Source organism: Neopelma chrysocephalum, unplaced genomic scaffold (genome assembly GCF_003984885.1).
Source record: "Neopelma chrysocephalum unplaced genomic scaffold, ASM398488v2 Primary Assembly neopelma1_98, whole genome shotgun sequence".
Taxonomy (NCBI): Eukaryota; Metazoa; Chordata; class Aves; order Passeriformes; family Pipridae; genus Neopelma; species Neopelma chrysocephalum.
The window spans coordinates 2,982,331-3,006,002 of record NW_020897761.1 but is presented as its reverse complement, the minus strand read 5'-3'; the positions used below and the strand labels follow the sequence as shown (position 1 = coordinate 3,006,002).

Here is a 23,672-nt window from a genome sequence, read left to right as displayed (position 1 = left end):
GGATGCTTCCACCCCAGTAGTGCTGTCTCTTTCAGGAGCTCACAGGCTGTTCTCAGCACCCAGTTACTGTGGCTGTGATCACAAGTGTTGACATGGAGCTGCAAGGGTGGAGTTTAATTTGGCCAAAACATCCAAGTGCTTTGGGCCAAGCTCAACCCTCTCTGATGGAGGTTTAGCACAGTGTGATGCCTCCTGGTGGCTTAATTTGAGTCTGTGATGAGAGATTTAGAGTTCCTGATATTCCATGTTGGCAGAACAGCTCAGTGTATGAGAAACAGAGAAAAATAAACTGGACAGAGTAGTGGGATCAGCACATATCCCAGATGGCACTGCACATGTCACTGCAGTGAGTGCAAGGAGAGCTTGCTAAGCCTCATGAGCCATTCCCCTCACATATCTTGATGCTGATCTCAGTCCACTGCCTACAATATCAACAGTCACTTTTTTGAATTTGGAAGTGATGGGATATGATAACCAAGACTGAGGAAGGAAGTCTCTAAGTGACTATTTGTGGCTCCTAGACACCCTCACTCTTAGCAATCTGGCTCAAGACTCCGGAAAAATGGGCTCTGGGCCACAAGGTTTCCATGTTGCAGTTCGAGCGTGGCTTTGTCCTGTTTCTGCAGATGACTAGTGTGGGGTTTTTTCAAAAAAATTGTAGGCTTGATCATCTGCTTAACACACCCCACCACATGCTCCCCCACCCTGTGTCTGGCAGGGCAGAAACCATGAGACAGAGCGTGGCTTCTGTGAATAAGAGACCACTGGAAGTGTCACCAGCAGACAAGCGTCCTGTGCAGAGGAAACGAGTCATCGAACAACTGAGCTCCATCTGCAGTCATTGGGAGCCTGAGGTTTGATGTCATCTCCTGGATTTGGTCCTAACCATCGATTCCTCATTCATGTGTGGGCCTCTGTACGGTGGTGTCAAAGTGCTGTGCTTCCCCAAGCCTTGCAAAGCATAGGGGTGAGCCTCTGTGGACACCCTGAGCAACAAATCCCTGAGCAGTTAGTAGAAACTCACTGTTGTGTTTTTCTTCAGGATGAGTTGCTGCAGAAGAACAGCAGCTTGCCATGGCTGGAGCTTCCTCAATCTGCAGCCCTGCAAAAGCCTAATTTTCACAAAATAGTAGAAATCACCATAATGGAATAAGCCAAAAAAAACTTCTCTCCTTGCTTGTATGTTCAGTCCCAGCTTGTGTGGAGTTACAGCTGCATGAATGATTAAAAAATAGCACTGAAGAACTCAAAAAGTCAAGAAAGAGCAAAGTTTAGGCCCCTTCTAATGTGATTGTTTTTCCTTGCAGACCTATGCCATGAGAGTGCCTTCAAAATTCAGGCATCAGCCACCGCTCAGCTGTAATGAGCAAAGTGTAACAGGGTCCAGTTACCTGCCCTTCCTACTGAAACCTGGCTCCTCCTATCTCCCCCAAATTTTGTTCTTGTCAGATTCTTGTTGCTGGGTCTTGCCACAACTTTGTCTGAATAGCCAGTCATTGGTTACCCCATGAAACCTCTCACAGCCTCAGATTCAGCTCGGACATTTTTTTCCTTGCTCTGGGATTAATAAATAAACCAGGCTCTGGGAATGACTGGTGCAAGGCTGTCTTCTCTTTCCTACCATTTTCTACATCTCATGGGCTTCCTGAGTTAGCAGCAGGTCCCCCACACCATGGAGAAGCTTTGTTTTGATGCACAGGCCAAACGTCAAAGCATTTATTAATTCTGAGCTGCTCGCTCTGCAGTGCTCTGTGGAGGGGGCTTCAGAAATAGTAGGTTTAGCCACTTATGATGAGCCCCTTGGGAAATGAAAAGCCCTTCAACTCCATTGTTTGTGCTAAGCTGGATTTGTCTCTCACCCAGAAATCAAGTTGGTGTGTTTTCCTGCCCTGTTTTGGGTTCTGTAGTGGCTGCTTCAGTTTCTATTAAAGTCCAACAACAGCACTTCTGGACTGGGAATAAAAAAAATAAATCCCAAGCTATAAAAGTTTGAGCTGGTTTGTATTCAGTTCATCTCTGTGCTCCCTGCTGAATTTAGTGATTCAAGGGCAAGTCCTATCGATCTGACATGACTTTCAGATACTGATGTTGTGACTCTGAACCAAGTGGCACCACCACTGGACTTTCCTCCATGACCTCTTGTCTGAACTGGACCCTGGCCTGCCTTCACCATCACACCTGAGCTCCCCTGAGATGCTCTCTTTGCTGCCTGGTTTCTCTGCTCATCCCTTCTCCGTCCCTCCTGTGTCTCTGCTGTTCCATCAAAGACTCAGCTGGGAGGCTGGGGAGACTGTGCTGACCAGGTACCTCCTGGAGCACTAGAGGGCAAGGGGAGTCAGAGGAAGAGGAGGAATTACACTGATGAGAATGGGGCTTCCCAGAGCTGCTGATGGCAGTGGGAAGCAGTGTGTGTATCCTCTTTCAGGGGATGATGGCTTTTATTCCATGGCAGGGTACATTGTGGTGGAAAGCATGACACAGGGAAGCCCTGATAAATCCCCGGGTGTTTATCAGCATTAGTGGACAAAGACCAACCTATAACTAAGCAAGCCCAATGGCTGCTATTCCACACCTCTCTCCTTATGCCCTCTGTGCAATTAACTCTACCTGAGATATGCTTAGTTTGGGGGATTTCAGTGGGGAAAGGAGAGGATTTTATCACCTATTTGACAGCATTGTGGATGTGGGCTGGTTTCTGGCTTGCCTCTCTGCCAGGCTGGCCAGCCCAGCTGGGTGTGCAGCAGCTGATGCCTATAAAGGGCTGTGAGGGCGGCAGAAGGAGAGGGAGGTGTGGTCCTTTCAGGGATGAGTGGTGTAGAGGGATATCTCTGGTGCTGGGCAGGTGTTTGTCTTCTGGGTCAAGCTGGCTTCAGGCATTAAAGGCCCCTGCATGATGCTGGCTAGCTGGCCCACTGATTCCTGTCCTAGGGGAGGTGGCTCAGAGCCACCTTCTTCCTTGGTCTCCCACGTGCCTGCTTCTGGGTTCAGCCCTCCCTGCCCCGGTGTGGTTCTGCATCTGCTTCACTGGGCAGAGTTAAGGTGATGTTGGAGGAGGGATCTGCTGCTATCTGGAGCCGTGTCAGGTGCTGTGACTGTGGATACCTGCCCTGGGAGCTGAGTGCTGCTGATCTCCTTCCAGCAGTGAACAGTGGGGACCAGCACAAAACATGACAGCTGGGCAGCCCCAGTGGGGTGATGGCTGGGGAAGATGTGCAGCCCCTCTACCAGTGCTGTGGCCTTGTTAATTTGGTTGACAGCTTCTGCTTAATGCAGTTTTCCCAGACCACCCAGATTTTGCAACACCTGGCTGCCTGCAGACCCTATAACTAGAAGGAGAAAGCCTAGTCCTGCTTCTCCTCTGGCTTAATTCCTTTCAGCTGCTGATGTGGGCTGCTGCACCTAATTCAGCCCCTGCTGACCTAATCATAGAAACCCTGATCCTCAGAGGCTGCAGGGAGCTGCCTGAAATACTCTCCCACCTTTTGTAAGGCCAATTGCCCGTGGTGAAGGTGTGCTTTGGGAGCGAGGGGACTTGGATCATACTTCTTGCGTGTTTTACTGGTTCATCTGGTGACCATCCTTTGCACTGGGCCAGGAGGGCTCCAGTACCTGTGACATGTGTGGAAACTGGTGGATGTGTAAATCATGAGCAGCAACACTCTGCTGCAGCTTCCTCAGTGTTACACAGTTGGCTCAGTTGTCAAACCTGATCCTTCACAGACCGAGCTGGGAACTGTGCACGAGAGCTCCAAGGTAAGGCAGTCTCCAGACTCCTCCTCGCATGGAGGAGAAGGAGGAAGAGGAACAACACCAGGGGGTGGCAACATCTAGGAAGGAACTACTTCCCTCCCAGCTGCTCCTGCATCTCTGATCAGAGGAAATTGGGTGGGCAGTATGAGTCTATAAGCAAGGTGCCCTGCACAGGGACACAGTTTTTAGCAGTGCTGGTGGATGGTATTCCCACCCCACAGGGCTGACCTCCTCTGGCTGCGTAAGGAAAATCTACTGCCCTGCACAGCTGGTTTGCACAGGCAGGATGAGCAGCATGCAGTGCTTGGAACTCCTGGTCGTGCTGCAGTCCTTGCTGGGCTGCTGTCTTGGCGAGGTGGGTCCAATGGATCTGGCTACCCAGAAAATTGGCTGGAGCTGCTCGGAGACCTTCCAGAGAGCCAAAGATGGAGGCATCAGAGCCCAGTGCCTCCCAGCTGCAGCTCAGCCTTCCTGGGTGGGAGGGTCAGAGCTGTTTCAGGATGAGCTGTGATGGTACCAATGCTTTCCTGCCCGAGTGTAGTTATACTGGGATACAATAGGGCTGTTCCAGGACTGTTTCCAACTCCCACGGGATTTTGGCAGGGTGGTGAGGTACCTGTGTTAACTTGTGGCCTCTCTCCTTCTAACAAATTCCCAAATGACATGACCTTGGTCCCAGCATCACCCACATCATCTGTGTGAGGAGAATACTTGGTGACGAGGATGCCTCATGGAGGGGCTGGGAGTGCTCCTGCCCCTGGTACCAAGGTCACCGGGAAACACAGGAGGTGAGGCCCCTAAAAATCTCCCATCCTCCACTATCCTATAGCGGGTCCCTCACAGCTCTGTAGCCGTGTCCCCGCTCGCCAGCCGGAGACGGGAGACCCAGCTGTCCTCTGTGCCGGGGAAGCCGCTGTCCCTTGCCCAGGCTGCTCTGGCAGCGGCAGGTACGCAGCTCCAGCCCCGCAGCGGGCGGCACCGGCCTGCGGGGCCGTGAAACTCCCCGAGAAATCCCCCAAGCAGGAGAGAAGGGGAGAGCTGGGCAGGATGGGAAAGCGCCGGGACTACGGGAAGGCTGCAAGTTCCAGCTTCCCCGTCCGGGCGGGATCTTTCCTCCGCGGGTTTCCCCTCCCCGAAACCGATGCGGTTTGGCGGAGCCGGAGCGCCGCTTCCCCGGGGCCGCCTCCCCCCGCGGTACCGGCGCCCGGAGCGGACCGAGCCCTGCTCGGCGCCAGCGATCACCGGCGACGAGCCCTGCGGGGCAGCTCTCCGGCTTTGGGGTTTTTTGTTATTTTTTTCCTCCTCCCAGCACTCCTTTTTCTTAAACACTCCGGAGCAGCGGGAGCGGGGCGCCCGGGGCGATGCGCGGCGCGGGGGAGCGCATCCTCATCGGAGACCGCCCCGGGCAGAGCACCGGCTTTCTCCAAAAACTCCTGGACTGGGCTTCTCCTGGAAAGGGGAGTTAAGTCCAGCCGGTTTCATTACCGGGAGAGACGCTGTGGTGGGGCACCACCCTCTACCTTTTATTTTTTTTCTTTTCGTCTTTTTGGCTTTCAAGGAAAAGAAGGAAAAAAAGCCAGGGAGTAAAGCGCAGCCAGGGCAGCTGGGCCGTACACCCCGAAGCCGGGAAGCGCCGCCGGCCCCTCGAGGCGTGGCGGGGCCAGTGCCTGTAGCCAGGTAGGAAAGCGGGGAGGAAACTTATTCCGAGTGGGGTGGAGTAGGGAGGGGAGGGCAGGGCAGGGCAGGGGGTGGGGGTCGGGCAGGGAGGTATCAGCTCCAGGAAATGTGCCTTGGCAGCAGTCGGACGGGCGCTTCCCCGCAGGTTGGTGAGCTCCGCTCCGGAGCCGTCCAGGGCGTCGCGGCTTGCTCCGCAGCCCGGGCAGCCCCGGCGGCGGGGAGGCGGGGGGGGACGGGACAGCCCGGGGAGGGAGGGCCCTCCGCAAGACCCCCCAGGAGCGGACGCCTCTCCCGCCGGCTCCCCATAGGAAGGCACCGCTCGGGCCGCCCCAGGTAAGCGGCCGAGTCCCGCCGACGGCAGCCCCGTATCCTCCCGTCCCGCGGGGGACACGGCTCCGGTCGCCCCCCACGTCGGGGCCGCGGGGCTGGGGGGCGGCTGCGACCCCGCCCGGGACAGCGGCTGCGCAGCCGGAGCGGGGGCCCGGGGGGTTCTCCCGTTCGGAGGGAGGAGGGAGCGGGGCGCTGGGGAGCGGGCGGGCGGCCGCGGCCGGGAAGCCCCGACCGGGGGCGGCGGGGCCGGGGCCGGGCTGAGCGCGGTGTGTCCGGGCTGTGTTGGCAGGCGGGCGGCGCGGCCCCTCGCCCGGCCCGTCTCCCCACCATGCTGGACGGGCTGAAGATGGAGGAGAGTTTGCAGAGCGCCCTGGATCCCGCGGCCCCTTTCTCCTCGCTGCTGGGTAAGTCGGGGCACCACACTTGCGCTCCCGGGGACCCCCCCTAGGGCGGGGCACGGCCGGGCGGGCCCGAACGATGGGCGCCGGGGTCCGGGGGGCCCGGGGACAGCTTTCACCGGCTCGTTCCTGCCCGCAGCCCTGCCCGGCGCCGCTACCTTCTCCCGGGGAGTGCGCCCGGCGCCCGCCTTCCCCGCGCCCGGTTCGTTCCGCGATGGCATTAAATTGTGTGCCCTCCTAACCCCCATGTAGCGAAGGCCTTTCCTTCGTATCTAACAATAAATAATTTACTTTTTCTTTTTATCTTCGTTTTAATATCGGTTTCAAACAATCGCCGTCTCTCTGAGCCACGGCGCCGCCGCCGCCTTTCCGAGAGGAACGAAATTGGGGGCGGCGTGCCCCCCTCGGAGCTGCCCTAAGGCACAGGTCCCCCGTGGATCCCGCAGCGGCTGCCCGCACTCCCCCGTCCCCCCGCGACCCACCAGCTTGGGCGGGGGAAGCGAAAGCCGCGGGACCCCCCCATCCGTCCCTCGCCCAGCCCGTTTCCCCGGCTGCCTTTCCTTCCACCCATACCAACCCTCGGGTCTTTCCCCACAGGCAGAGCCGCGACCCCCAAGTCGGTGTGTGAAGGGTGTCAGCGAGTGATTTCGGACCGGTTCTTGCTGCGCCTGAACGACAGCCTGTGGCACGAGCAGTGCGTCCAGTGCGCGTCCTGCAAGGAGCCCCTGCAGACCACCTGCTTCTACCGCGACAAGAAGCTCTACTGCAAGCTGGACTACGAGAAGTAAGTGTCCCTCCGCCCCTGGAGAGCCCCCCTTGCTCTGCTCGCATTGCCTGCAAAGCCCCAGGGCCCTGCTAACAGAGTGGGGAAACTGGTGTCCCATCGCTGCTCCCCACTTCCCCTGCCCTGTGTGTCCCAGGAGGTGTCAGCCCTTACTGTGCTGCACAGCAAGTTGTGCTTCTCCCCTGCAGTTTTGGTGCACCCTGGTTCTTCTCTCTTTTGAGGTGTTTTGTTGTGCTTGGGTTGTGCCTTGGGAGTTGAGGAATGTTTTGTCTGGAGCCTGTGAGACCCCTGGAAACCCCAGGTCTGCCCAGGGATGGAGCCAAGTGTTTTCCTATCTCCTCTGGCTTTATTTTCCTGCTGAGTGCCTAGAGGAGGAACGTTATATCCTCCCTGACCTAGTCCTGGACAAGGCTATTTTCCTAATATCCTTACAGGCAGGGAAATGCTATTGTTCCCCCCTGGGTCGGATGGGGAAACTGAGGCACTTGGCAGGAACTAAGGAAAGCCCTGATGAATTCAGAATGTTGACTGTCACACAGGGCCTTTGCCTGTGCCCGGGTCTATGATGAAGAGAAAATTTGGATATAAGTGGTTAAAGCTTCCAGCCCTGACTTTCCCCCTTTGGCAAGTGTGGGGCTGGGGGGAAAGACAGCGAGAAAATTTATTTTTCCTTTTTTTAAAGAAAAACCATTCCGGTGGGAATGGGGAGAAGGCTGCTGAGTCTTTCCTCTCCTGCAGCTGCTTTCGTTTTTTCCTGCTCATCCCACTCTTGCCGTCCTTTCTGGACCCCACTCCCCGGCTGGGTTTCGAAGCTGTTAAATTTTTGTTGCCTCCGGGCTGGTTGTTTCTTGAGGAGGTTGTAGGTGGGGGGCTGGATCCCTCACTATGGTGATAGCAGGGCTGCTGGAGCCCGGAGGATTTAATTCCCATGTCACTGTTACACGAGAAAACAGTCGTCACCCGTGCTCTCGTCCCTGGCCTTCAGCAAGTTGGCGAGTGTGCCGGGGGCTAGCCTGGCTCCAGGCCTTTTTAAATTTGTTTTTTTTTGGTTTTCTTTTCCTCCTTTAAGTCCTGTATTGTGGGTCTGAGTTTAATCACTATGGATACAAGGCAAATTGAAAGCAGAATTTGTGCGCGTGACCTTGTTTTCAAATGTTTACGAAAGAGCGGAAGAATTAGCTGCCGCCAGAGTGGGAAGGACAGAGCTGTGTTACGGGGTGGGTGTTTTGTAGGCAAAAATTTGTTGGAATTGGGCGCGCTGCTTGTTTGTCCGTAGAAATTTGGCTACTGGTTCCCATACATTTCCAAAACAATCGAATTCTCGTTTTCTGCTTTATTGGTGTTTCTGTTTGGAACATCGAGGGGGAATTGGGGTGAATATTACCCAGAAATGCCTTTCCAGCTTGGAGCGTGGATGGATTTTAATCTTGACTGCAGCTTCCGAGCTCTGGAAGCGGCTCCAACCTGAAACCCTCCTCTGATGTCTCTTGGCCATGAAAGAAATCAGTGCCGCAGTTGGTGTCTTGCTGTGCCCATCTCACTGTTGGGATGGACAAGGATGATTGCAGGAAAAAAAATGTCACAAATTATTCCCGGGCTCCGGTGGTAGCACCATTTATCCTGGTTATTTCCCAGTTGTGTTTGGGTTGGTGACTTTTCCTCGAGCTGGGGAGCAGGCTCTCTGATGGGCGGTTTCCCTGAGGTGTGATGGTTTTAGCCCTGAACTGCCGCTGACCTGTCCCCCTCCTGCACCTGCCTGCCCCTTGCTGTCATGTTATTGTCCCCTTGAATTTAATTTTATTTCATTATTTTGGCATGGGGCTGCGGGTCTGTGTCCCTTTTTCTTCCATCCCCCTGTCAGTGTTCTCTGCTGTGCCGGTGCTCCGACTCCTTATCTGGTGATGGCAAGGATGCGGAGCAGAGTCCCAAAGAACTGTTTGGGCTCTGCCGAGCTTTACATACTACTCTGTATTTAACAAAAAACATTCTTTCTTTGCCCAAACTGCCTGTCCTGTCTTAGGCCTGAGCATTTTCCCGGGTGCAGGAGCTCTGTGCCTGCTCCGCCTGCGGTGCCGATGCCGGTAATGGGGGTTTCACTGTGAAACATGCAGAGCAAGAGCTGCTGCTCTCAGACTGAGCTCATTATCTCGAGCCGATAGCTGGTTAATTACCACAAGTGACTGACACTCCTTGTGCAGCACAGTGGTGTAAAAGCGGCCGATGGTCCCTGCGGCAGCAGCGTAGCTGGGCTCCCGAGGCCTCTCCGTCAGCACAGCGGAGCTCTCCGGGTGGGAGGGCTGGGGTGTCTGTGTGTGAAATGCTGGGGGTGTTGGGGAAGTGGTCAGGATCCAACCTGCCAGTGTTGTGGTGTTGGTGTTTTGGGGTTGTGTTTTTTCTTTTCTTTTCTTTTTTTTAATTTGAAAGAAGGGATTTCTCTTCCAGATGAAGAGACTGTTGGGGTGTTTTTCCCGAGATGAGTAGGCGCGGTATTTTCCGATATGTTTCTTTACTCTCTGTTTGAGCTCAGTTTGTAACAAGGTTGCAGAGGATTAATGACAGAGTGTAAGACGGCAGAGTTATGCCTTTAGTTATAAATACACTCATGGAAAGTGTTACAGATGGGTTTAAGCAAGCATCTGACTTGCTGGACTCTAGAAATTGAGGAATAATTTGCTAAAACAGATGTTTTACATTTCTTCGTCTGACACAAAGAGGAAGACCTTGGGAGAGGACTTGGAGAGCGATGGACTAAAGACTGAGGATGCCAGGCTAGCATTGCTTTGGGGTGCTGCAGCGCAGGACCCATGGGCAGTTCAGATAGCAATGCCGGCCAGGAATGTGGGGAATTGGGGGTCACTCTTGGAGCAGTTTCCCCAGCGCTGGTTGGGAGGACTCCTGGAGAGGGACGGCTCAAGCCTGTGCCCCTGGGACAGCATCTATTTGGGGCAGAGGACGTTCGTTACAGAACATCCCGAATCCCGCGGCAGCCCCCGGCGCTTGTCCAAACCTGATAACTCTCAACTATGACAAGGTTCAGCCTTCGCCCTGGCCGGCTCCCTGACTGCAAAGTGGCCCTGGGGACATGCCCCGGCCGTGGGGCGCCTGTGGTGGTGGTCAGGGGAATGGGCTTTTGTGGTGGCAGATTTGGGGGGCAATATTAAACCTGGCCATAAATGGGGAGGAGTACTGGAAGCAACGGGAAGAGTCGGACTGCTCCAGAAGCTTAAAATCTGCACGGGGACAGGAATGGCTGAGCCCTGCCTGCCTAGAGGTGTTTCACAGTGGGTTTGCGTGGGCCAAACAGAGCCAGAGCCATAGGGACGACCTGGAGCCACAGGGGCAATCCCAGTGCAGGTGATGCCGGTGGTGTGCGGACACCCCGCCGGCCGGTTCTGGGGGCTGGGAGCGCTGACAGTGGTGCGGTCGTGACGGGGGGCGCAGCTGGGGAGCGTGGCGACGGCGGGACGGCTTGGCACGTCCCCAGCCACGGCGCAGAGCCCCGGCCCCAGCCCCGGCTGGCAGGAGCAGATGGCCAGCACATCTCAGAGCAGGCCTGGCATGTGGGCGCCGGCAGTGGAGGGGCGGCTGCAGCCCCCGAGCCGCCACCGCCATGCCGGGCTCCCCGGCCGAGGGAGGCAGTTGTGTGATGCTCGCCCTGTCTTCGCACGGCTTGATGGCTCTGTGCTGTTGCCAGATTCTGCGCCGTCATCACAAAGCTCCCCTTGCTTGGCTCCGAAATCCCCTGCTCCCCGAGTCATGGGGTGGCGTGGGTGCCTCCACCTCCTCCTTTGTGAAATAAAATGAGGAGTCGCATCCAGTTGCAAAGGAAAAAAAAAAGGTAAATCCTTCCACCCTCTGATGATGAACACAAAAGAACACATGTGCAGAGAAACCCATCAGTGTTGGGTTTTAAAATTACATCCGGGATCTTCATATGGAGGAATGAGCCTGAATCCCTGGCACCGTGGTCCTGCCAGGCCACGGATGGATCTTCCGGCTTGGGGCAGCGCAGCCTCCTCTCACCCGCTGGAGGCTCCTCTGGCAGCTGCTGCTGTAAAGGAGAGAGGGGGAAGAGGTTTGGAGCATGGTGGCTGTTTATCTTGCTTAACGTGGGTAATGAATGTAATTGCGCAATTAGCTGCAAACCTTGGCGCTGCTTCCCCAGCCCGGAAGGGCTGTGAGGGGATAATCCCAAACGGATTGAACGAAGAGGGTGATGCTGAACACTTTAGCACAGCCTAGTCCCACCAGCTGGAGAGTTGCTACGGTCTGGTGGGTTTGTCCTGGTGATTTGCAGTCCTTTGCCTTCACTCCCCTGGAGAAGTGGGACTTTTTGTGCTTTTTGTGACTGATGGGAGAGAATTGTCCCTCCAGGGAGCCACTAGTCAGCCCAGCTAGAGTGCAACAGTAGGTCCTTTTCCCTTCTTGTAGGGCAGCCTGTGGAGAAGATGATGCTAACTTGGGTTTCTCCAGCTGGCCAGGCACTGGGAACAGTCAGGCTGGTCTTGATGGGGTAACAGAGCACATGCCAACTCTGTAGCACAACATTCCTCTTGCTGATCTTTCTTTTCCTGTCCCTCAGTCTTTTCTTCCAGTGCTTTCCTTGCTTCTTGCCTGCTCACCATCCCCACCTAGCACCTCATCTCCTGTGGGAAGCACCTCCTGTCCTCACCCGCATCTCCTGGAGGAAGTGTACCGACTCTTTGTGGGCTGGGATGAGTGTGGCTGTGGGGCAGCTGAATCTGACCGCACCCCCACCATGTTTGGTACGGCTGGGCTGGGACAGGCGCCGGTCCTTTGTTTTTTAAGTTGCCCTGTTGTGCCAGTGGGGGGTGGAAAAGCAGGGAAGCAGCGGGATGCAGCGATGAGAGCGGCATTAGAGAGGCCGCTGTGGGATCCATGCTGGAAATTCCAGGCAAGCAAAATACGCCTTGCCTCTGTCTCCACCAACCCCTGTCCTCCTGCTCATGGGGCTCCCCCTTTCCAAAGGGAGCGGAGAAGTGATTTGGCGTCTTACCCCTTCTCTTTGCCCTTAATTAGATTTGTATTTTACAATTAATGTTTCATAGAAAGACCTGGAAGGGAGTGATGTTTGGCAGACTGGTAGTGAGGCAGTTGAATATACTCATCATCTGTCCCTCCGTGGTGGGGACCAAGGGGTGGCTTTGGGATCACCCTTTCTCCTGCTCGTTGGCAATGTGACCCTGGACACTGCAGGTCGGTGTCATCAGAGCCGCAACCTGAGCATCCTTTGGACTCTTCATGGTTTCTGTCATCTTATTTTGGACCTACTATGGGGTTTTTCCCCCCCCTTTTTCCTTTTTTCTTTCTTTCCCCACCCCACAGGGAAAGAAAAAGCGCTGACAGGGCACTTAGAGCTGGGGGAACTTCAGATTTTTGCAGTCTTGAGGAAGGCACCAAAAAGAAATCGGCTGGGGAAGAAAGAGGGTTTTGTTTCATCTTGATGAGAATTTTGTCTCCACCAGCTGGAGAGACAGCTGGGGTCCTCTCCTGCCCCAGCTCGCCAGCCCTCGCCTCGCCGGTTCTTCACCTGCTCGCAGCCACCAGGCGCAGGCAGGGATTTGCCGAGCCGGGGATTTCAGAGAGCCTACAGTTTGGTTTCTTGCTCGGTGCTTCCTCGAGGAGCTTTCCAACAGGCTCTGAATCTGGTGGTGTGGTCACCCCCAGCTGATTTCAGCAGGGATGGTGGTCTTGGGTGTGAGCTGTGCTGAAGGCCGCTCAGTGTGCCGGCAGGATTTGCCGGTGGCTGCGTGTGCTGACGGGGAGCCTGATCTCCACCGGCTGCCCCCATCCCCACTGGCAGCAGTGGGGTGACCTCAACATACCCAAACCTATGGTTTCTGATTCTGATCCTGCACGCTCACCCCAGCTGTGGCTGGGGGGACCCCAAAGCACCCTCTGCCTTGGAGCGGGAAAAATGGGACTTCACAGGGCGAGAGTTGGTCTCTGCTACTCACAAGGATGCAAGTTGTACTTCTGGCAGAGGAGGGGGAAAACCCAATGGTTTGGATCAGATTTGGGTCTGGATTCACAGTACCCCAGTTCTGGTGAATCTTGTGATGTGCAGCCAGGGGGATTCTCTGCACATCTTAGTGCTGGAGGATGTCTGCAGAAAAAGAGGCTTCTGCTGAGATGGAGTGAGGTGGGAATGAGAGGAGTGTCCTGGGTATTTTTCTTCTCAAGATGCTCTTCGTCCCTTTGTGCTCTGTTTTGTCTCTGGCTCGTGCCCTCTACAGATGCAAATGGGAAGCAGGGAGAGGGGGCCTGGGCTGAAGAACTGTGCCTCTGCCTGCAATTTAATCAAGCGCCTCCTCCATAACAGGAAGAAAGAATGTATTTAAAGCAGGGAGAAAATATTTGGAGTTTGCTAGGGTAAAATACTGGTGTTGACCAAAATTTTTTGTTTCTTTTTCTCATAAATGTGTTGTTATGAGAAATTTGAATTTCTGTATATTTGTTTGAGATTTCAGAAGGGGAGAGGTGAGGGGTTCTAGCGGCGCTCCCTGACGTAGCAAACCCTGAGCAGACGTGTGACAGCCTGTGGCCACCGTGACGCTGGCCTGGGACTTCAGTTTTGTTCCTCAACACTTTTAACCTGGAAGTAATACTACCCAGGCAGAAAGAAGGCAGCTGGTCTCTGGTTATCTTCTCCTTGCTCCTCAGGGACAAACGATGCACCCGGGTTGTCTTGCGTGTCTCTGTGAAACCGGCAGGCATCTCATTGCAGCTCTGTTTGAGGTTGGGTGTTTGTTTTTGTGGGTGTTTTTTTTGAAGATCATGAAACCTTGGTTGCCCAGGAGAGGGGTTCTGTAATCCCTGGCTTCCCACCCCAAATATTTACGGACAGCCAGAGGTCGAAGCTTTTGCAAAAGGCGTGGGGCAGACTGAGTGGTGCTGTGCCGGGGCTGTGTGAGCAGCAGGGAAACAGTGTTGGGCTGGTGGCACCCTGCTCCATTTATTTGGGGTGTTTTCTATCAGGTGGCTCTGTCTTCTTGCTTATCTGTCTTGTTGGGGTCTTATTAACAAAAGACCAATTTCTTCAACTTGTCAGGGATCCTTCAGGGTCACGTTTTGTAGACTGGCTACCTGAAAGTAGGGGTTTCTCCCACAAAGCTTGGAGTTTTCAGGAGGATGACATGTGTTTCTTAATACAGGGGTGAAATCATGTCTTGTTCAATGCAAACAATTTATTTTCTCCCATTGCACTGTGTACTTGCATGCCCCTACCTGTTTTCAGTAGAGCATTTTCCATGCCCACAAATATGATCCTGTTTTGGGTTCAGGTCTCCTGTGCTGGTGCCTGCTCTGGGTACCATGGACCGTAGTTGCATGTGGGAGAAAATGCTGAGACTTGGCTCCTTTACCCATGAAATGGAGCTGGAAATATGAATCTAGCTAAAAAAGGCTTTTTTCATCATCATAAGTGCTTTGAGCATCTTGCTGGGCAAGTTTGAATGCTGGATATGAATTCTCCCTCTCCCCAGATATACCTAGTTTTTATGTCATGCTTGCCTTTGCGTTTTCCACCTTGGGCTACCTTTGACCGAAGGTGATTGAGAGCTTGTGTTGCAGAGATGCCAGCTTCTCCCAGGCACGAATTGGCGTGGTTAAGGTACAGATCGATAGGAGAAGGCACAAATCAGTAGGAGAACCTCTCTCCTCTATATCGCAGCACATCCCAGGAGGCAGGAATGCTTATCCTTGTCCGAGGGTTACTGTAGCTCCGTGGCTGCAGATTTAAGTTCACCCTGCATGGAGGCATCCTGTCTTCCTTGGGGCAAATGCCTGGAAGGGCAGAGGATGCTGGACGAGGCTTCCTCGGTCGGTACTTGTGCTTCGCAAGCCCATCAGGGCTCGGCATTGATCCTTCCCAGCTGTCTCCCTGTCACCGTTGTCCATACATTGTCTCTTGCCGCTCCCTGCCCCTCTTCTTCCCTCGTGGGCTTCATTTCCTAATGCTGTCCTTGACAGCGGAACAAATCCCTTTTCACACGACCATCGCTGCTCAGCCCATTGTCCTCCGCCCCCGCCGGCACCGTGCAAAATCTCTCTCCCCGGTACGTCTGTTCCTCTGGAATGACAACCAACCATCTCAGTGGGGTGGAGAGCCCCCGAAATCCCTCTGGGCAAGGTTCTCTGCCCTGCAAGGGAGCAAAGTGGGGGTCTTAAAAACACAACAAGAGGCAAGGGCCATTCCCCGAGAATCACTGTTTGGATGTGATTGATCTCTTTGGGAGGTGCATCCTCTCCTCTGATTTTGTGCTTCAGAGCTCTTTGGGTGAACCTGGAGACTGTGTGTACAGAGGATGACTTCTTCCCTGCCTGAGGCCAGCGGGGCCACGTTTTAAGTTGATTTTTCACTGTATAGCATCGCCCAAGGTGGGAATTTTCTCTTTGCTGTTGAAAGCTCAGGGAAGCTTTTGACACGAAAAACTTGGAAAAGAGAGAGAAATAGGTTAAGGGACCTGAAGGCAGTTCTCAGCTGCAGCAGCTTTTTTTATTTGAAAGAGTCAGTTGTCATTTCTTGCCTCCAACCTCTGCCATTGTAAAATCATAGGGATGCTTTTGTTGTCAAAATTTCTGCTTGACATTGGCTGGCTCTGCTAAGTCTTTCTTCCTGCAAAACTACTTCTTAGCTATGCAAAAAGTTGCTAACCTCTGCAGTGATTTATCTAAACAGGAGGAGGGAAATGGCACGTGCTTGCAGTTGCCTCCACGGGAGTGATTTTGATGAATAATTTCATGGGTGCTGATAGTGGAGGTGGATATTTGTCAAGGCACAACCCCAAAACCCTTGCCCAATGACTTCTGATTTGGAACTGCCCTGCAACATACTTCCAGGGCATCTTTTCCATTTCTGGTCTTGGAGAAGACCATCCAGTCAACAAGAGAGGAGGGAGTGGCAGCTGTGCCGTGTTTATGTCAGGTGTGCAGGACCCCAGCCCTGCACTGGGTGTTGAGAAGGGAATGACTGTCTCCTCTCTGCTTACAGACCACTTTCTGTAGGCTCCTGCAAGGGCTGAAAGGGAGGAAGAGACTCCTCTGGAGCACAGGATTCAACCAAGCGAAGGTCTGGATTTTCCAGTGGAGATGCTGAACTCCAGGTCTTGGCTGCAGGGAGAGCAAGATGTTTCTCACCTGAACAGTGTCCATGAAGCCAGCCATCCTCTTGGCTTGGGTGCCTGTGGAGTCTGGAGTGGTGGGGCAGCCCAGGCTCATGTGTCTTGAGTCTCACCTGTGCCAAGTGTGTGACCAGCTGGGTTGGTGATGGGGAACAAAAATATTGATTTATATGTATCTCACCATCTCTGCTGCCCGGCAGCTCACAAGAGTAATGTCGAGCAGATCCTTTTAAACAGTGATGTGGATGTGGGAGCTTGGTTAGGAAAGCCATTAAGTGTTTGAATCTCCTTGATGCCCGCTCAGGTGAATGCTGCCCCTTCCTTCTGCATCCATAATTGTGAAAGGCTGAGAGAGCAGTCTCAGTGGACTGACTTAAAAGTTTAATGAAGCTTGAAGTCTTGTAGGTTGGGCTTTTGAGTCCGAGCTTGTTTCAGCTCTGGCCTCAGGAAGGAGGGTTAACCAGAAAGGAGGAGAGGCTTCCTGCATGCATTACCTCAAGGACATTAAAACCCACGTTGATGGGAGGTGCTGTTACAGAGATGGATTTGGAGAAAGTAATGAAAGAAGACATCAGAGATGGGTGAAGGGCCCTGCATGGGGAATGTAGTTCCAGGAGAGATATTTGTGCTTGGCAGGGGGAAGGCTACCCATGACAGGGACAAACTTTTCTGTCCCCTCCTATACCAGATGCCTGTGTGCCAGACACCCTCTGCTCTGCAGCTCCAAGCCTGGCAGTGCTGGTGGATGGGTGCTGGGGTGCAACAGGATCCCAGTGGCTCACCCACTCTGCCTGGTGTAACTCGCTTCTCTCAGTGCCTGTCAGGGATGCTCCAGGCTGGGGAGAGTTCCTGGGGTGGGACACAATCAGCTCCATGGTGTTGTTTCTCCATGGCCAACCAGGTTCAGAGGCACTGATACCACCCATCCTTATCCAGGCAGGAGGATGTGAAGTGATGAATCTGGCTGCTAAACCAGAGGCCCAAATCCACCCAGCTCTGCTGGGATGGCCCATCCCCATTCTCCAGAGGAAGTGCTGTTTCTCTGCCAATAACGTCTTTATGCTATTTCCAACCACATAACGAAAAAATCCTAGGAACTCCCTGGATCCTTGGCTTTTAAAGTAAGTATACCCCCACCTTGAACTGATTTATTTTTGCCTGTTTTGGCACTTCTGCCTCCAAGTGTCAGCCTTGGTCCTTCCCTCCCTGATGCCTGCAGAGCACCATTCCCAGGCAGAGCAGCCTTGGGGTGGTGCTTTGCAGGTCTCCCTAGTCAGCCAAGGACATGTGTCAGGCACATTGTGGGTGAAGGGTGCTAATGAAATGACACCCAAATCTATGCCTTTCCCTTTAGTGTCTTTGTGCTGGAAAAGTGCAGCAAAAGTCGACCATCGATGCATCTTGCCGGCGCTGCATTTTTTTTTCCATAAGGATTAGTGGTTCAAGAGCAGGGATTTTCAAACTGACAAGCCCTTGGCAGAGAAATAATTACAGGCTTTTTATCCTTTGTGTTTCCTAAGTAGTTCTAAATAACTTTTTCCCTTGAGGCATTTTTTTAAGTCCAAAAAATGGGGGGGAAAAAAAAAGTGAATTTCCTTAGTGTCTTTAAAAATATGCAAGATGCTTGTGGAGACTATTTAAGTTTCAGCTATAAGGTTTTTTGTGTGCGTTTTTCTCTTTAACCATGTCCAACGAACCAAAGTTTCTTGGCCGGTGATGCTTTAGAAATGGCTCTTAGAAATGGGAGATGGAGGGGGATAGATGTGATCACTTCTTGGCCATCTCAAGAATGCAAGTTTTGCCTCTCCAGGATATTCCCTGAGGTTTTTACTCCACTCCTTGCTGTAAGAGAAGATTTCTGGGGCTAGTGGAGCTGGTTTTCCTTGTCACTATCTATTATTTGCTTGTGCCGAGTTGCTCTGCGTCCTGCTGGGAAGCCATGGCCGTCCTTTTTCTCGGCATCCCACAGCATTCCGGGGGCTGCGGAGCCCACGGGGGCTCACCCAGCCCTGTCCTCTGCTGGCTCCTCTCCTTGCCTGTATCTCCATCCTGTCTGCTTTGTACAGTCTTTTTAATCTAAAGAAAAAGACAGTGTGATGTGAAAAAAGCCTCCTGGGGGCAGCTGAGGGGCAGCTCCAAGGCACACGTGAGCTCGTGCCTTTTATCCCTTCTAAAATTCACCTCCTGTGAGTTTCTGTGGAAGCCCTTAGCATGATATCCTAATTTTCTGAGCATGCTGGACACATCTGTGCCACAACATGTTTTATCCTGCCGCAGTCCCTGCCCAGACCTCTTTGCTCCCTGTTCTTTTGTCCCTCTGAGAAGAGCCCTCCGGAGGATGCTGTCCCAAATCCCAGCTATTCCGTGCCTGACCAGGGAGGAGGTATCCATCCATCCCTACTACTAAACACTGCCTGTGATGTAAGGGGGGACCTGGGAGAGGACCCCCTGGCGTTTACACTCACTGCAATATGAAAGGGCAGCTCCAGGGCTGTGTTATTGCATCTGCTGTCAGGGCAGCGCCAGGGTGCTCCCACGGGATTGCCGGTGCAATATTCCTGCCGTCAGCAGGGAGGGGAGCCGGGCTGCTGTTAATAACAGCGTTTTTCTACCTTGGCTTTATTAAGTGAGGAAAGCCTCCTTTCCTCGCACCTCAGGCGTATCTGGGTCTGGGCTTCGGTATGAGAGGGGATGGAGGTGGGAGAGGAGTGGGGGAAGTGTTTGAAGTAATTAGAGCTGCTTGGTGGAGAGAGGGAACTCACCAAGAGGGGTGGCAGTGATATCTTGATGAGGTGTCCTGCCCCCGACCTTCTGCAAAATCCCCCTGTGGGTTTTGCCCAAACCACCCTTCTCCTCCTGGCCCTTCATCTCCCTGGGGGCTGTGGCATTTAGTGAGCAGGGTGTTGAATGCCTTGCTTTCCCCATTCCCACTTCTGCTGAAGACCCTCTAAGGGTAGCTAAAGTCTGGTTGAGTTAGTGAGGAGGCCACAATGTAGCTCCAGGGCTCGTGAAGTCCCTTGTGCCTTGCAGATGTGGTGGGTGACTCTGCAGAGGGACATGGTGCCGGGAGGGGACCTGCCTATCCCGTTTCTCCTCTGCCACAGCCATCATTTCTCAGGGGAAAGGGGGTTTTTTCTCAGCTTCCCCTGTCCAGACGCTGCGAATCCCACTAAAACTTCTGACTGGAGCAGGGATTACGTGCTCAGGTTTCAGCCCTTGTCTGCGAGCGGCGTAAACTTTCTGCCAGAGCTCAAGTGACATTTTGTGGGAGATAGGAGAGTATTAAGTGTTGGTCCTTGCAGATAAAAATAGCTGCTGACCCGACGATGTTTTCTGTCGTCTTGTCACTGGTCTGACCCGGCTCCATCGCCTCCATGTTGCTGCTCCCGACCCGGTCTTTTCTTCTCATGAGGTGCTGGGGGGCACCCACGGCCTGACCCAACATGGTCCTGCTCTGAGCATCCTTACCTGCCTGTCACAACAGCACTCACACTGGATAGTGGTGTGGGCTCGAGGGCAAACTGGAATAGAAACAGCAGGTCCTGAGTTTGTGTTCACGGGGGCTGGAAGGAAACACCATCCATCTCACTCACTGTGAACCCACCCTCACCAAACTCAGGACCCCTCTACTCCAGAATCAGAGTCCAAATTGCTTGTTGCTGCAAACCTCACTGCTAAAGTGGGAACTCTCCTGATTACAGGAGTCCTCATGTGCGCACACGTGGCCGCCTGTCTGTTTTTCCCGTTGCTGTGTTTCAGAGCTGATGTTTTTATCCTGAGGTTATAGCTGGAGTTGGCTCAGGGCCCTTCAGCAGCATCGGCAGAGCTGACTCTTGCCGCTCCAGAAATGCAGGGATGGGGCCAGTCGAAAGGAAAGGGAAGGAGAGGAGGAGGAGGGAGCGGCAGGGTCTGGCTCGCTGCTGAGCTGTGACCAGATCTGATGCTGGGAGAGGCTCTCCCACCCTGCCTGCCCTGTGCTGTTCCACAGCTCTGCTTCAGAGTAGCATCCGCCTGCTCCACCTCCGGAAACAGCCAGCGTGGCTCTGGAAGAGCTCGTGTACAGCTGGTAGGATGGCAGCAGGAACAGTTTTTCCTAGTGTTGAGATTTTATTTCTCATACTTGGGCCAGAAAGTCCCCAGCCATTGGTCTCTATGGACTGGGCATCCTTTAAGGATGCCTTCATTCCATTTGCTTGTTTTTCTGAATGATGATGCTCCCATCGTTGTCACCAAGGATTTCTTCATGGAGAGAGTGGCACAGTTGAGCTGCCTTCAATGCAAGTTTTTAATTGCAGCCCTTAAATACCTTCTCAGACAAGTGAAGGCTTTTGGGAACAGCATCTTTTCCTGATTCCCTTTGCTCTCTGCCCCTGGGAGATTCGTCATCTTGTGTGGTGTCATCCATCAGCTGAACTGTCTCTCCCACCAGAAGTAAGGAACAAGGTCCTGGAGCCAAACCAATGTGATGGCACTTGGCCACTTACAGTAGTGGGCGATTACTGAGCCCCTGCCAGGAATTCTTGCAGTGGGATCGGGAACGCTCTCGGGTGTTAAATTTGTCCTGTGGTGTGTAACCTCTAAGTAGAGCCCGTCGTGTTTTGTAACAGATCATATGATGCCAGCAATGGCAGCCGCCCGCCCTGCGTTTCAAGGTCAGTGCTGAGCTTGGGGCCGGAGGGGCAGCTCCTGGCTGCAGCTTCTCCTGGCTGCTGGGCCTCTCATCGGACTCTCCTCCCTCCTAGGATAAAGCCTCTCGAGCCTCAGGAACTCAGGCTTGGAGATGGAGGCTGTTTTGCTCCCATCTGGTGAGGCTGCAGACCCCATCTCAGGACCTCCCCTTGCAGGGTGTGCTCCTGGGATGCAAACCCTGCCCGTGTCTCGTGTGCCACTGACACACTGCCTCCACATCTGGAAACCACTGCCTTTAGCCACAACCTGTGCAGGTGCAGCTCTGTCCCCTGAGAGTTTTATAACATCATGCCAAGGACAGGGCCTTCCAGCATACGCGTAGACAATATTCTTTCACTCGCCATGCTTTAAAACGTGTTGCAGCAAGGAATTTATCTTGTATCCCTTAAGCCAAGGGAACTGCTGAGTAGGGAAGGGTCTGCTGGCAGAGGCGAGTTGCTCAGGGTCCTTATCTCAATGGATAACCAGTGATGCTGCTGCCTGCTCTGTCCCTTGGCTTTCAACATCCCACAGGAAAGCATGGCCATTCCCAAGGGAAGAGGCTCCCATGGTCTCTGTCAATAAATAAATGTTTTAGGCCCATCACTTTATCAAGCAATTAGAAGGGACTGTTTGGACAGATCGTTAAATAAGAATTAAATGTTTAAAATATTAATGGGCAATTGGCCCTCACCAGTTCTCTTGTTACATGAACGTTTCATTTATAATTTGGACCCAAGTTGGGATGTGCTGAGAGATGCTCAGGCTGCAGCCTGCACACGGGGGTTAACGTGGTGCTATCTCCTGCCAGAAAATAATAAAAGCCAGGGACTGTCTAGGGATTGTGCATGAAGGATTAGGAAGAGGATATGCCTGGGCCTGTCTGCAGCTGGTTGAAGTCTAGTGCAGAGGGGCGAGCCTGGAAATCATTGCTTTCTGATGGCTGAGAGGGGGCCAGCGTGGAAAGGGAGCTTGTCTCCTAAAACCTGGGGAGCTCTGCAGCCGGCTGATGTTTTTAGTGGGAGGCAGCAAGTGGATCCTCTTTCCCTGAGAGTTATCTGTGCTGGTCAGGAAGGAGGAAGCACCATGGGGTGGATGCTTCTGCCTCCACTTTCCAGGTGCTGCAGTTGTTCAGCATAAGTGGAGGATGCTGTGCTCTAGGGATTGGGATTTTTGGTGAGTGGGGAATGCTTAGCTCCAGGGACTGGGTTTTCAGTGTGAGCAGAGGATGCTGAATGCCAGGGACCAGGGTTTTCCACCTTTCTACAGGATGCCTCATCAGATCCACAGATTGTGCTGGGAGCCTGGCTTCATCCTCATTATCTGTGGCTTTTAGGTTTTTAAAGCCGTAAGTCCAAGAGTCAGGGGATTCAGTGAAGTCCTCCCCTGTCTTCACTGCCAGACAGCCTTTCTGGCTCTAAGGAAAGCTGGAAGATGCTCAGGTCTTGTGTTTGTTTGACTTTTTGATGCTGGCCATGCTGTTTCCTGAAATAGTCACCTGAAGCTGGCTCAGGAAGTTGGAGTCACAGCTTTTGAGGTTAGTGGGTGCGTGAAGATTTCCCAGCATCAGGTGTTCAGCGTTACAATTTACCTTGCAACCACCACACTTGTGGAAGGGGCCTGTGGAGACGGAGGCATCGGAATTCCCCAAGGCAAGCCAGGGCTTTATGGCCCTCACCCAAGACAAGCACGTTGCTTTTGTGGCAACTATTAATTGCTTCCTGAATTTAAAAAGCGTAAGCAAACTCACTTGCTGGGGAACGAGTTACCTGGCACGTAAATGCTTTGCCATTAATGCGTGGCTGACCCTGATGATGATGTGAGGACCAGAAGAGCTTTCAAAGAATTTACCAGAAACCATTTCAGGGGAGGCTGTGTGTTGTAAATCCTGAAGTAATGGGATGGAGGGAATTAGGTTAGGTCATAGTTTGCAGAAACTGGGCACGATTCCCCCTCGAGGATCTTGAGATCATCAGAACAGGGTGGTGGGGGGAGGCCCCTGCGCGTCCTTGCCTCGGCGACCGAGGAGGGAGTTTACAACCTGGAAAATGAGATTATCGGAGGGTTTGTTTTACACGTGACACTAGGGAGCAAACAGGGTCCTCTTACATCCAAAGGTGCATTGTAAAGCCGCAGGGGCTCCTGGAAGAGCAGCCCAGGAGGGGGCTGTTTTGTCCTAGGTCGAGGATGCCTGTTGCATCCAGCACCTACTGCAGCAGCACTGCAGCACCTTGCAGCCTTTTGTGTGGGTGTCTTCACTGGTCCTGTGAGCTCTGTGAGCTCACCCCAGCTCAGGGAGACATTTCAGGAGGACATTTAGCTGCTAGAGCAAGGGAGATGGTGTCTACCTCGCTGTCACAGTCTGCCCTGGTGTATAATCTGTCTCTCTGCTCCTGCTGTGAGCTGTTCTAAAGCTGTTTGCAGGTTTCTGGGGGGCCCCACCCCCTCCTTGCCAACTCCTCAGCCCACAGATGGGGCTGCTGAACTATTTCACAGGGAGATGCTGGCACGTGGGGCTGTTTGCTGCCTCCCCCCTCCAGCAACACCTTTCATTTGCTTGCTACCTCCGCTGGTTTGCTCTTCCTCAGCTCCCCCACACCAGAGAGGTGGGGCTGGGCCAGCTTCGGGGATGCCGATGGCTTTTTTTCGCTCAGCAAACAGCGTTAAACCCCTCTCATTTGAAAGGGCAGGTGTGGGAAAGAAGCTGTTTCGCCTGCAGCAAAAAAGTATTTCCCAAATCCAATATCTATGCAATGAGGGGCACTGTGGTGGGAATTACACATCCTTCCATGGGGCAGTGCTTGCAGGGAAAGCAGTCAGAGGCCAGGCTGCCTTGAGTCATAATAATAGTCTTGCTGGCTGCCTGGGGCAAGGCACTGGGGCTTGAAAGATCAAATCTAGTGGCTGATATTCGTCTGCCTG

General features: G+C 53.4%; 1 protein-coding gene across 1 annotated transcript in view; it reads left to right on the top strand.

Moving 5' to 3' along the window:
* Positions 1–6,085: 6,085 nt before the first annotated feature.
* The window catches only part of LMX1A (LIM homeobox transcription factor 1 alpha), a 42,273-nt gene continuing 24,686 nt past the window's right edge, over positions 6,086–23,672 (top strand). Inside the window, exons 1-2 of the mRNA XM_027694819.1 lie at positions 6,086–6,161; positions 6,753–6,939. Of these exons, the coding sequence (XP_027550620.1) occupies positions 6,086–6,161; positions 6,753–6,939 (263 nt within the window). The remainder of the gene's footprint in view (positions 6,162–6,752; positions 6,940–23,672) is intronic.